The 12,886-nt window shown below is 54.1% G+C and overlaps 5 protein-coding genes across 5 annotated transcripts, besides 1 other annotated feature; 3 read left to right on the top strand and 2 right to left on the bottom strand.

The window, feature by feature from the left end:
- Positions 1-456: 456 nt before the first annotated feature.
- PODANS_3_9820 (uncharacterized protein) lies at positions 457-1,966 on the top strand (the record flags this gene model as incomplete). Its single annotated transcript, XM_001909757.1, has 2 exons — positions 457-978; positions 1,034-1,966. 2 exons carry the CDS (start codon positions 457-459, stop codon positions 1,964-1,966), a joined length of 1,455 nt encoding a protein of 484 aa, XP_001909792.1.
- Positions 1,967-2,438: 472 nt separating this feature from the next.
- Positions 2,439-3,674, bottom strand: PODANS_3_9810 (uncharacterized protein; the record flags this gene model as incomplete). The annotated part of the gene is made up of 1 exon (XM_001909756.1): positions 2,439-3,674. One exon carries the CDS (start codon positions 3,672-3,674, stop codon positions 2,439-2,441), a length of 1,236 nt encoding a protein of 411 aa, XP_001909791.1.
- Positions 3,675-4,516: 842 nt separating this feature from the next.
- On the top strand, positions 4,517-7,357 carry PODANS_3_9800 (uncharacterized protein; the record flags this gene model as incomplete). Its single annotated transcript, XM_001909755.1, has 3 exons — positions 4,517-4,748; positions 4,811-7,054; positions 7,113-7,357. 3 exons carry the CDS (start codon positions 4,517-4,519, stop codon positions 7,355-7,357), a joined length of 2,721 nt encoding a protein of 906 aa, XP_001909790.1.
- Positions 7,358-7,498: 141 nt separating this feature from the next.
- Positions 7,499-7,570, top strand: a tRNA (tRNA-Met).
- A 431-nt stretch (positions 7,571-8,001) lies between these two features.
- PODANS_3_9790 (uncharacterized protein) lies at positions 8,002-11,020 on the top strand (the record flags this gene model as incomplete). Its single annotated transcript, XM_001909754.1, has 3 exons — positions 8,002-8,259; positions 8,306-9,040; positions 9,095-11,020. Coding segments are annotated over 3 exons (2,919 nt in total), but the record flags the coding sequence as incomplete, so codon positions are not given.
- Positions 11,021-11,613: 593 nt separating this feature from the next.
- On the bottom strand, positions 11,614-12,549 carry PODANS_3_9780 (uncharacterized protein; the record flags this gene model as incomplete). Its single annotated transcript, XM_001909753.1, has 1 exon — positions 11,614-12,549. One exon carries the CDS (start codon positions 12,547-12,549, stop codon positions 11,614-11,616), a length of 936 nt encoding a protein of 311 aa, XP_001909788.1.
- Positions 12,550-12,886: the final 337 nt, after the last annotated feature.

Genomic DNA, 12,886 nt, shown 5'->3' with positions numbered 1-12,886 from the left:
CATCAATGTCTGGTCACGAGCGCTTCCTCATCTCGATCTCCTACTTCACGCTTCTAGATGATTTCAGCCAATGTGATGGCTGTTGTATGTCAAAACGCTTTCCATCTGCCTTCCACAAGGGCTTCGATGGAGTTTCTCCAATTCTAGGCGAGCGGGCCTCGTGGACCGTGGGGGGTTCTTTGTTACGTCACCCGCGCAGTGATTCTCGACCTCTATGCGCCTCGTATTTCCAACCTCCCGGCGTCCCCCACAAACGGTGACGGTTTTGGTTTCATGCAGTGGTCACATGGAGAGCTCCAGGCGGGGTACATGGTGCATTGTACCGATATTCCATCAGTTCCGTGACTTGACCTCAATTCGAAAATATAACAGAACAGCCGCAAGCTGTTGTAATATTTTGACTCTCCCACCTTGTGTCCATTATACAGTTCACATATCGTCAACCACTCTACCACCATGTCGCCCGCTACCATTCGCCTCGGCACAGCTTCTCCCAGCACACAAGCTAGCACTCCCGAAACCATTGCTCAGCTGGAACAGATCGCCCGTCGTGCCGCATCGAAAAAGATTGACATTCTCCTGCTCCCGGAAGCTTACATCGGAGGATACCCTCGCGGAACGCACTTTGGCAGTGTCATTGGCTCGCGCACAGCCGAGGGCAGAGAAGAATATCTCCGATACTTCCAAAACGCCATTGACTTGGGTGATACCGTTGGTGATGGAGCCGGTGCTGGGGAAGCATGGATCAAACGTGCCTTGCCGGGAGATGCTGTCCCCGGGTCGAACGAGAACAGCAAGGAGCCTGCTGCGAACAAACGGGGTGATGGCACCAGGGAACAACTCGAGAGAATTGCTCGTGAAACCGGAGTATTCATTGTCACTGGCCTGATAGAAAAGACCGGAGGTTCCATGTATTGCTCGGTTGTATATGTTTGCCCAAAGCAAGGAATCATCGGCAAGCGCAGAAAGGTCATGCCTGTTAGTTACCCCTTTTTGACCCCCTTTTCCTTTCCAATACTAACGCCCCAGACAGACCGGCACCGAACGCCTGGTATGGGCTCAAGGCTCCCCAGCCACCCTCCGCGCAGTAAGCACCATCATCCGCGGCGTCCGCATCAACCTCGGCGCAGCCATCTGCTGGGAGAACTACATGCCTTTGGTTCGACAATCCCTCTACAGCCAAAACATCAACCTCTACCTCGCCCCCACCGCTGACGGGAGAGACACCTGGCTATCCCTGATGAGGACAGTAGCCATCGAAGGCCGCTGTTTCGTTATCTCCTCCAACATGGCCGTCCCCCCTCCTTCCATCCCTCAACAAATTCCCAACAGCCACCCAGACTCCTCCTCCGCCATCCTAACCGAAGAACCCGACCACGAAAACCCCCACGACGACCACACCCCCATCTTCTTCGACCACCACCCCTCCCCCTTCGCACCCAAACACCACAGCAACCGCCGGGCCTCATGCCTAACAGAAGAAGGCTTTGAAATCGCCCTCCCTCGTTCAAAATCCCCCGCCACTCCCACCACCACCACAACCACACGCCGCGCCACCCCCTCCCCCACCCGCACAACCACCTCAACAGTAAACACCCTCTCCCCCTCCTCCAAGCGCAGAACCTCAGTCTTCGACAAAGACGGCAACGAGATTGTGCTCTGCTGCAAAAAGCCCTCCCATGTTACCAACTCCCAAACCCAGCCTATGGTCCCTCCCGCTCCCAAACTGACAAACTCCAGCAGAGGGGAATGGGTCTCCAGGGGTGGATCAAGCATAATCTCCCCCTTTGGAGAGGTCCTCTCCGGTCCCCAATGGGAGGATAACACCGGCCTCATCTGCACCGACGTCGACTTTGAGGATTGCATCAGGGGACGCCTGGACCTGGACACGGCGGGGAGTTACTCGAGGAATGATTCGTTCGAGTTTGGGGTCAGGGGCTTGGATTTGAGTCCTTTGCCCTATTGAACTAACTAACCAACTTTTGGCACCATATATAACAAACAGCCCCTGGGCCAAATTCATGAAATCAATAGGTTTTTGTGTAATTGTATTTTTTGACAGAGCTGGGGTATCATGGGTTTTTATCTTTGTATAAACTCGAGAAATGAAGTAACAAACAAACAAGTCAACCCCCTCGAGTAGAAAAAAAATGCTTGCGCAATCCTTGCTATTTGTCTGTTTTAATAAAAAGTCATGAAAGAAACAAAAACAGGAATGGATATCAATACTGAAACTGAAACTGAGAGAGAACACAAACCGAGAGACGACAAAGAAAAACCCAAGGAAAACACCATTACCGCCCACTTTCCTATCCTGTTGTTCGTTGCCATGAAACGAGACACAATGCAACGCGTGAAACGAAAAACTCCAGACTACCTCCCTTGCCCCCAAAGAAACACAAGCCGCTGTCCCATCCCCCTTTCATGTTATGACCCCTTTACTCCTTGGTAGTCCCAGCCCCAGCACTCCCACTCCCCCCCTCCTCCTCAACATACCCCTGCACCTCCCTCGCACTCGTCAACGGACTCGGTGCCGCGGCCACAGCACTATCCCCCCTCCCAAACCCAATACTCCCATTGATACTCTCCGCCCTCCCATGTCCCAACAGCCCGCTCCTCACACTGGCAGTATCCCTATCACCACCAACCACACTCCCAAGGCCCTGCTTCGCATAAAAGCTATTCCTCTCACTGCTCACCCCGAAATTCCCCGTCGTGGCACTGTAGATGCTCGCCCGCTCACCTCCGACCCCACCGGTCCCCGTCCTGTGGAGCCCCGGGGTGGTGGGGATGCCGGGATTTTCCAAGTTGGCGCTTAGCACGCTCAATGGCAGGGATTCCCTGCTTCCTCCCCACAGAGACGAAGGAGCCAGCGCCCGCACCGAGGCGTCTGTGTCGAATGAACGGCGGCGGCCGCGCTTGGAGGAGGAGGCAAGTGTGAGGATGGAAGCGTTGTCGGTGAGGAGGTTGTTAGCTGTGGCGGTGTGATAGGTTGTCGGGTGGCCCGTGGTGGAATTGGCGCCGGCGGTTGCGAGGTGGGCGGGGATAGCGGAGGCGGGGGAGGCGGTCGGAAAGGGCTGGTTGAAGTGAATGATGTGCGAGTTGGATTGGTTGCCGTTGCTGGCTGAGGTTGTGTTTTGGGCGCCACCGCCAGCCGTGTTTGGCGCCGCGGTTTGGATTGTTGTAAGGGTTGTGGTTAAGGACCTGACGGAAGGCGCCGGGGATGAGAAGGTGCTATCGCCGCCTCGCCGGCCGTTCACGGTGTAGGTTGTGTTGGTAATTGATGGTACTCCGCGCGACGTCGCCGTCATTGATCGTGATGTGTCGTGCTCGGTCGATACGGTTGGCGCCATGGAGCGAGCTCCCACTGTGGGTGGTGGTTGCCCCTCGTCGGATATTCTGACTGAAGCATTTTGATCGCCCGACACAATGCTGAATGATCTTCTGCTAGGATCCGTGGATTCTGTGTACTGGCTCTCTCTATTCGTGGTAGCAGGCGGAAGGCGACCGGACTCGGGGTATGGGTTGTTGTTCTTGGATGGGCGCAGCTTTGCGCTGTCTTTTGTGTGTCGGTGACCCTCACCATTGGAGGAAGATTTCAGGTTGGCCAGTTTCTTCATCAACGTGGAGAACGGCCGTCGTCCACCTGATCGACCTGAGCGACCCAACATCATGTCAGCTTTTGCTTATCGCTAGAACGAGCGAAACAAGAGAAGGTCTGAATCACCATGAGAAGCAGTCGCAGTCTCCGTCATCGCAGTATCTGGGACGCTAGAAGCGGGGAAAAGGTCTCGGCCTTGCGCAAAGAGAGGACCAGGTAGGTTGGATGCACGTAGGTGGTCGTTATCGGGGATAGCAGGTCAAGATTCTGGTCGCGGTTGCCGGAGGGGTGTTGGAATCTGGTACACGTCAGGTAGTAAAGGAAGCAGATGATATGTTGGTCGAGTGCAGCCGTTGTGGATGGGAAAAGATAAAGCGAGGAGTCGAGCAGGTTTACTTTTTGTTGCTGTCAATGGGGCGGTTCATGAATTGTTTGGAAAGCCGCGCGGAGAGGTCGCACAGGCCGTGGCGTTGTCGGATCACCCAAGACGATAACTGAGTGGTTTCGCAGGTGGCGCGTAAGTGAGACGGGTGAAATGGATGGCTTGGAAGGTGGCGGGAAGAGGGCGATGATGTCGGTATTGAACAATGGCAGAAGCCAAGAAGGGTCGTTGTTCTCCAGCAGAAGCTCAAGCGGAAACATCCCAAGCTTTCGGTTGTCGTTCCGCACGCTCCACGCTCCACAGGGGGTTCAGTGACGAAGCCGGGCCCCAGGTGCCGACACAAGATGGTGTGGGGCCCATCCCCAACGCTCTTGGCACAACACAGTGATCACGTGGGAGTCCATCCACACCTTCACTTTCCCATTTTACGACTCCCTTTTTGGACAGTCTTCTGCTGTTGTGTTGCATCTGATCAAGGTTGGATGCAGGACAACTCACTGGCTGGGTAGCGAGATGTCGGGCTCACAACCGCCATGTCGATACAGCAACTGCCCAGGGACGTTGTTGCTCAAATCAAATCATCCACTATCATTACCTCGTTGAACACTGCCGTCTGTGGTCTGCTTCGAAATTCTTTGGATGCCAGATCTACGAAGATCAACATCTCAGTTGACTATGGGCGTGGAAGCTGCTCTGTCGAAGACAACGGTGTTGGCATTCCTCCATCCAATTTTCGGGAGGGTGGGGGACTAGGCCAACTGCACTGTACGTCATCCACCGCTCAAGCAATGTTTTGTTGTTCGGCCCAACTAACATCGTTGCTCTAGATACCTCAAAATACCCGCCGTCCGCAGACTGTCACGGCAAACATGGCGAGTTCCTGGCATCTCTAGGCTCTCTCTCTTTGTTGACCGTCACGTCACATCACCGTGATTACCGGTCACACAACTCGCTTACTATACACAAGTCCAACGTGGTGACACGGAATGTTCCAGCCCTGCCTGAGCAGCGCATATTGGGCTTTTCCAGCGGGACTCGTGTTGCCGTCCGTGATCTTTTCGGCTACCTGCCTGTCCGCGTCAAGCAGAGAGCTACAGAAATGGAGCGATTGGGCACAAGTGGGTATTTCGACCAGCTGATCCACGAAGCCGTTGCTCTTCTGCTTGCTTGGCCAGGAGAGGTGGCTGTAAATCTCCAGGATTCGATTGCTCGAAGAACAGTGTCTCTCCAGACATCTCCACTTGCTGATATCGAGAAACACCATTTACTGTCAGCTCGGGATGTTCTTTTGCGAACACCCAAGCTTCTTCTTGCAGCGTCCTTGTTGGACCAAGAGAATCCGAAGTCGTGGGTCTCGATTGGTGCCACTGCTCCAGGCATTACCGTAAGAGGCTGCGTGTCACTGGAACCGGCAGCTACGAAGAGAGTGCAGTTCATCGCTCTCGGCATCCAGCCATCCCTCAACGAAGGTCACTCAAACTTCCTCTACGATGAAGTCAACAACGTGTTTGCCAACTCCAGCTTCGGTACCATCGAAGAAGCTGGCGTTGATGACGACGGTTATCCACAGAAGATGGCTGGCTTCACCCGCAAAGAGCTGAAGCCAAGAAAAGGCGTGGACCGATGGCCCATGTTCTTTCTCCAGATCATATTAGAGCACGGGTTGGGTTCCGTGGATGCGGATGACTTTCTAGATGAAAGGCGGCCGAATCTCTCCATCATTGTTGACCTGCTTCAAGTGATGGCATATGAGTTCTTGAAGAAGCACATGTTTCGACCAAGGTCTGTTCACGCCATTAAGCAGCTCAAAACTGGAACGGTCTCTGGTTCTGATTTTGCTTTCGAGACGAACCGAAAATCAGCTTCGCAGCTGCCGGTAGCCAGGTCTGCTTCCAGACTAAGTGTTCGCACAAAGGCTTCAAGGAAGTCGACCACACGGGACACCGAGACACGCTCTGCATCACCATTTTCATCATGGCCCAAAACCAAGCATGTCGTCCAGCCACAAACTGAACTCAAGAGAGCAGTTTCATTGCCTATGGGTCGCACCTCGAGTGGCACGTCTCTAGCCGGCTGTTCCAATGCCATCTCGGATGGTTCAGAGACAGTTGAAAAGCCGCATGATCCAGTCGCAGATACATCTGCTGAGCCAATGATCTGGATTGACCCTGTTACCAAAATCAAGTCGATGATTGATCCACGGACTGGTTTTGCGATGAGGCCCAAACAGGGTTCCAATAAAAGGCCGAGCCTTGATCGGAGAAGAAGCTCAACAGCGCTCAGGGACTGGAAACCTAGCACAAACACCCGGGGCCGGTCCTTTTTCCTGCCAACGGAACTGCCCATCCCTAGGCTATCCCAGGAATCAGACACGCTTGGCTGCGAAGGAGGTGAACATGGCTGCCATGGGCTTGGGGTAATTACCCTCGAGAACAGCAATAACAGTGTTTCGACTGCTCTGGAAGGGAGAATATCCAAAGACACGCTACGAAAAGCCGAAGTGGTGAATCAAGTGGATGAAAAGTTTGTGTTGGTGAAAGTCTTCAACCAGGCTGGAACAGTCCACAGGAGAGATCTCGTCGATTCTCCGCTGCTGGTGATCATAGACCAACATGCCGCTGACGAGCGTTACCGGGTTGAAGCTCTGCTGAAAGAGTACTTCGTGCCGAACCCAGATGACGGCAGGAGCTTGGTGGCGGCCAGAACGCATTTGGACAAGAAGTTGTTCTTTGACTTGTCTAGGCAAGAAGGAGAGCTGCTTGTGAGGTTCAAACGGCATTTTGCTTATTGGGGTGTTATCTACGACCTGACAACCCAAGACCAGGCATCGAGGGTCACGGTGGAGGTTCAGGCCTTGCCGCCCAGTATAGTGGAACGGTGCCGTCTTGAACCCAGGCTTCTTGTTGAACTGCTCCGGAATGAGATCTGGAAGCTGCATGAAAACCCCAGCAAACAGGCTGGCATCGTGCCACGGCTCCCGATCGGTGACGAGGCCGATCATCAGTGGTTCTCCAGGTTCCACAACTGTCCAGAGGGAATCATTGAGTTGATCCACTCCAGGGCTTGCCGAAGTAAGTTCGCCTTGGTAGGCTACTAGTGACAAAGGCTGAAGCTAACCGGTACTTTCAGGCAGTATCATGTTCAATGACGTCCTGACCAAGGAGCAATGCTTTCAGCTTGTGCAGAATCTGGCTACATGCGCCTTCCCGTTCCAATGTGCCCACGGCAGGCCGTCGATGGTGCCTCTGGTGCATCTCGGGCCGAGCAGCAGTGTCGGGTCTTTCGGCATGGCCGGGGAAAAGAATGGGAAGAAACGGCTGTTGTGTGATATCCGGAAGTGGAAGGACAGTGTGGGAAGGGCGAATCAGACCTGAGAGCGTAACTGTGTAGTAGCACAATAGTAAGGGTGTGGTGATTCTTTTGGCAAAATGGGATAAGACGGAATGAGTCACACTTGGAGCAACCCACCTTTGTAGAGGCCGTTTCGGACCCTGATATTCAACAACAGCTCAACAAGCTGCGTGGCGCAGCGGAAGCGCGCCGGGCTCATAACCCGGAGGTCACTCGATCGAAACGAGTCGCAGCTAACTCTTTTGCATTTTTTTTCCAACTCTTTTGCGGGCCTCCATCGAGGATCTTTCATTTTTGGTAGCTTCCTGGGGTTGGCTTGTTACTGAGCTGCCTTACTGGGTTAGGGTTACTTTGAGATAATGGTTATCTAATCAATTGCCAAGGCCATGTGTGGGGAGCTTCGAGCTCCAACCCCAACGAGGTCCCTAAACAGGCGTCACAAGCTCTCCAGGCCGCACATCAACAACTGGAGCGCATTCGTAGGCATATTCTCTACTTTGCGCCCTTCCTTTTTTCTCTTCACCGCTCCAAGTTGACCTCATACAGCAGCGCAAAAGCTGAAAGATGCCACCATGGCGCTAACGGTTTGTCGTTCCCTTTCCCATGCTCTCTTACACTCTTACATCTGTCCCAGCGACGACTAACACGATGTCTGTCTGTCAATTAGTGGCGCTCCTTTGACTTCTTCGAGTCGACCCCCATCACCCCCTCGGACCCGACCTCCCGCTCCTTCTTCGACAACCCTTCCCACTTCTCCCAGTCCATCGCCTCTGTCTGCTCCGGGTCGGAATCCTTGTTCCTAGGCGGCTTCGACGGCACGGTGCGGATCATCGGGCCCAACTTCAAGATCTTGAGGGAGTTCACCGCCTACGACAATGGCTCCTCGGTCACGCACATGCGGCAGGTGGAAGGGACGAGTTTGCTGGTTACGATTGGGGAGGGGGGCGTGGGAAGATCTGGAGCCGGGGCAGCCGGTGGTGAGGGTCTGGAGTTTGGATAAGGTTAATAAAAAGGATGGGAACCCCGGGTTGCTGAGTAGTGTTGTCGTGAATAACGGAAAGAGGCCTTTTCCCATTTCGGCGTTTACGGCGACGGATGATCTGACGCAGTTGGCGGTTGGGTTTGCGAATGGGGCGGTGGTGGTGGTGAGGGGGGATTTGGTTCATGATTTGGGGACGAAGCAGAGGGTGATTTATGAGAGTGATGAGCCGATTACGGGGGTGGAGATGCATGTTGATGGTGGGGTGGGGTTGACGACGCTGTTTGTGGCTACGACGGCGAGGGTGTTGAAAGTGGTGATCAGTGGGAAGGGGCATGGGCAACCCCCTAAAACGGTGGAGGATGAGGGGTGTGGGGTGGGTTGTATGGTTGTTGATAGGAGGACGGGGGAGATTGTGGTGGCGAGGGAGGATGCCGTGTATTATTACACGCTGGAGGGGAGGGGGCCGCCGACGGCGTATGAGGGGGCGAAGAAGCTGGTTGCCGTGTATGGGGATTATGTTGCGGTGGTGTCGCCGCCGACGCCGGCGGGGGAGGCGGATACGACGAGGAGGAGGTTTTGGGGAGGTGCGGCGGATAGTATTTATACTTTTACGTTGATACATCCGGAGCTGAGGATTATTGCGCACAGTGAGACGGTGTTGGCGGATGTGAAGCATATTTTTGCGTTGTGGGCGGATTTGTATATGCTGACGCTGGATGGAAAGGTTTGTTGCTCTTGGGAAGTAAGAGAGGATGATGGCTAATGTGACGATGAACAGATCTTCCGGTATCATGAAAAGACACTGCAGCAACGGTTGGACATGCTCTATCAGCGCAATCTCTATACCCTTGCCTTGGACCTTGCTCAAAAGTGTGGGATGGACGCTCAGCAACAGAATATCATTTACCGGAAATATGGGGATTACCTTTACCAAAAGGGCAATTACGACGAGGCCATGACGCAGTACATCAAGGCCGTAGACAGCACAGAGCCATCACAGGTCATCAGAAAGTTCCTCGACACGCAGAGGATACACAACTTGATCGAGTATCTGGAGGAGTTGCATGAGCATCACAGGGCGACATCAGATCACACAACTCTGTTGCTGAACTGTTACGCCAAGCTGAAGGATATTGACAAGCTGGAAAAGTTCATCAAGTCTGAAGGGGATCTCAAGTTTGACCTTGATACAGCTATCTCGATGTGCCGGCAGGGTGGCTACTACGAGCAAGCAGCATATCTTGCCAAGAAGCACGGGGAGCATGATCTCGTGGTGGATATCCTCATCGAGGATTCTCATGCCTACAATGAGGCGCTGGATTTCATCTGGCATCTGGATCCAGAGACAGCACACCCCTGTCTGATGAAGTATGCCCGTGTTCTGATCGAACACTGCCCATCGGATGCTACGCAGCTCTTCATCGACTATCACACCGGCAAGTATAAGCCACGAGTGGATGCCCCCATCACAGCCGAGGCCGCCCCTGTAACGACAAACGGAGGGTTTGCAGCGGGAGCGGCCAATGCCGTTTCCAACCTCAGCAGTTTGCTACCACTGCCGTACATGAACACGGCGGTGCTAGCAAGCAATAACAATGCCAATGCAAAGCCAACAGTGGGCGACATGTCCCTCAAGCAAGAGGCCATCGCCATCAAGTACACCCCTCCCAAACCACGAACGGCCTTTTCATCCTTTATCGACCACCCAGACGAGTTCATCGTCTTTCTCGAAGCCTGCCTCCAAGATGACGCCCTGTCAAAAGAAGACAAGACGGACATTTACACCACCCTGTTTGAGATGTACCTCCACAAATCCAACGAAAAGAAATCCGACGCCCACCGCGAGAAGTGGGAGGCCAAGGCCAAGTCCCTGATCGAAGCCGACAAATCCCTACCAGCAACGCAAGAGAAACCCCAGATTGAAAACTCCAACGTCCTTTTGCTCTCTCACCTTTCCAACTTTAGGGATGGAACCACGCTGGTGAAGGAGCAGTCGGGTCTGCTGTTTGACATTTTTCGCTCTTATACATCAGCAAAGGACACCAAGGGGGCGATCAAGGCGCTGGCTAAATACGGGCCGGAAGAACCGCAACTCTATCCCGCGGCGTTGTCGTATCTGACGTCTGACGCGAAGATTCTTGACGAAGCAGGGCCGGATGAGCTGGCGGCTGTGCTGGATAGGATTGATAAGGGGGGTTTGATGGCCCCGCTGCAGGTGGTGCAGACACTGTCGAAGAACAGTGTCGCGAGCATGGGGATGATCAAGCCCTACCTGGCCAAGAGGATAGAGGCTGAGCGGTTGGACATTCAAGAAAATAAACGGGTGGTCAGCCAGTTCAGGACGGAGACGATGGCGAGGAGGCAGGAGATTGCTGATCTGGGCGGGAAGCCGGCCGTGTTTCAGGCTACGAGGTGTGGGCAGTGCGGTGGGGGGTTGGAGCTGCCGGTGGTGCACTTTTTGTGCAAGCATAGTTTTCACAGGAGATGTTTGCGGGTTACGGGGGGAGGGGAGGGGGATGATAATGTGGGGGAGTGTCCGATCTGCGTGGTGGATAATGCGACGATCAGGGCGTTGAAGAAGAGCCAGGAAGAGAATAGTGAGAGGCATGAGTTGTTTAGGGCTGATTTGGAGGGGAGTGAGGATCGGTTCAAGACGGTGGCGGAATGGTTTGGAAGGGGGGTGATGGGGGCTGGGGGAGAGTAGATGGGGAGGGTATGATAATGATCATGTTGTTTTTTTGGGATCGGATGTTTTTTTTTCTGATGTTATTGCTTATCTACCACATACCATCCGTACTCGGGCTTGCCAAACATAAACGCAGCATGGTCCAAGACCAAAGGCTTGCCCCCATCCCTGCAATGCTTCAGCTCCTTGAGCTTCGTCTTTAAACTCTTGTTGATCCCCCTTATCGGTCCCGTCGCCAACATATCGTCCCCCAACAACCACTTGCATATGCTCCCCACGCTCTCGTTGCGGAGGGTCAGCGACTTGCCGTTCTCGATGCGGAAGTTGATGTAGTGTTTCCACTCGCGGAGGTCGCAGTACTTGGGGACTTCGTGGATTTTTTGCTTCAACAAAAAGTTGAGCGAGGCGGTGTGGTCCTCGGAGCGGAAGAGGGGGGAGTCGGTTTGGAGGTCGAGGATTTCTGAGTGGCGGGCTGTGAGAGTGAGGAAGAACTAGAAGGGGGGTTAGGTTACCGGTGGTAGAGGGAACAAAAAAGGGTTGGGCTTACGTTTGATGGAGGGTGGGGACGTGGTCGGGGGTCTTCGGGTGTTGGGTGGGAGGCGAGGCGGAATTTAGGGGTGGATTCCCAGAGCCATTTTGGGGACTGATGGTGATGTTAGTATTTGGCGTAGGGGAAGGTAGGGGGGAGAACGGACCAGTAGCTCTTGAACCCCTTTCCAAATATTGTCATGGTTCAGCGCCTCTTGCTGTTCCACCTCTTTCACCTCAGCCGACTGGCTATCCGGATACATGGTCATGAACTGGTCGATAACGGCCTTGTAGAAGTCGGTATTATCCTCCACTCCCACGTTGCAGACTGGGCTCCGGACACTTTCCACGCCCTGGGCGGCGATATATGGTGCTGCTGGGCTGCGCAACAACCCCGAGATATCGCTCAAGTCAGAGTTGAGAAGTAATGTACCATGGTGCAACGCGCGCTTGCCCGTCAATTTGTACGCTGAACCCGAGATTTTGTATGTCGACGGTGCAGGCTCGGGTCCTTCGGCATCTTGCGCTTCCTGAACAATATCATGTCTTTCGTTGACCTTGACACCCTTTATTCCCATATTCTTCAGCGCTTCCACCACCATGAGCGCGTGCTTATCCCTATCGAAGACATCCTTGGGGCAGATGACGGACCAGTTCGCGTTGCCGTGATCATGGACGACGGTTCCCCCTCCTGAGCGCCGGCGGACGAGGTGGTGCTTGAGCTGGCCGAATTTTATTCTTGTCTGTGCTAGTTGTGGAAGGTTGACTTCGGTCCAGGGGTTTTGGTTGCGGCCAATGACCACGCATGGGTCGTTTGTGTAGAGGAAGAGGACGGTCGAGTCGGGGTCGGACTTTTCGAGGAGGTGGTGCTCGATGGAGAGGTTGAGGTATGGGTTGGCTGAGCTGGAGGTGTAGATTTGGAACTTTTGGGAGATTGCTTTGGTGGTTATTGGCCGAGCGTGCCTCGTTGATAATATGGAGCGTATGCGCCAGGCATTTCGGAGGGCAGGTGTGGCCATTGGATGGGCCTGGGGGATGTTGGAGGGGAGTGTCTGCGAAGTTAAGGTACATAAATAAAAAGAACCTCAACGGCCTGTACCAAAAAAGGCAGCCGGGGGCCCGGGAACCAGGAACGGTCAGGGATTCGCTAGCGCCTCTTCGGCCCCCCCCCCGGCACGGGACCGTTGATCCCTGCGACAGAGCCAAGAAGCACCCAAGTCAAATCGATGCGGGGAGCCGATGACGGAGACAGCATGGAGGGGCTCTGGCGGGTATGAGCTTTTCCATATGGCGTGTGCTGTGTGCGCTGCTCCCCAAAAATTTAGCCAGCATCGTGCCACTGACTCACCGACACAC

The sequence above is a fragment of the Podospora anserina genome, chromosome 3, assembly GCF_000226545.1.
Source record: "Podospora anserina S mat+ genomic DNA chromosome 3, supercontig 2".
Taxonomy (NCBI): domain Eukaryota; kingdom Fungi; phylum Ascomycota; class Sordariomycetes; order Sordariales; family Podosporaceae; genus Podospora; species Podospora anserina.
This window is presented reverse-complemented; position numbering and strand designations above follow the sequence as displayed.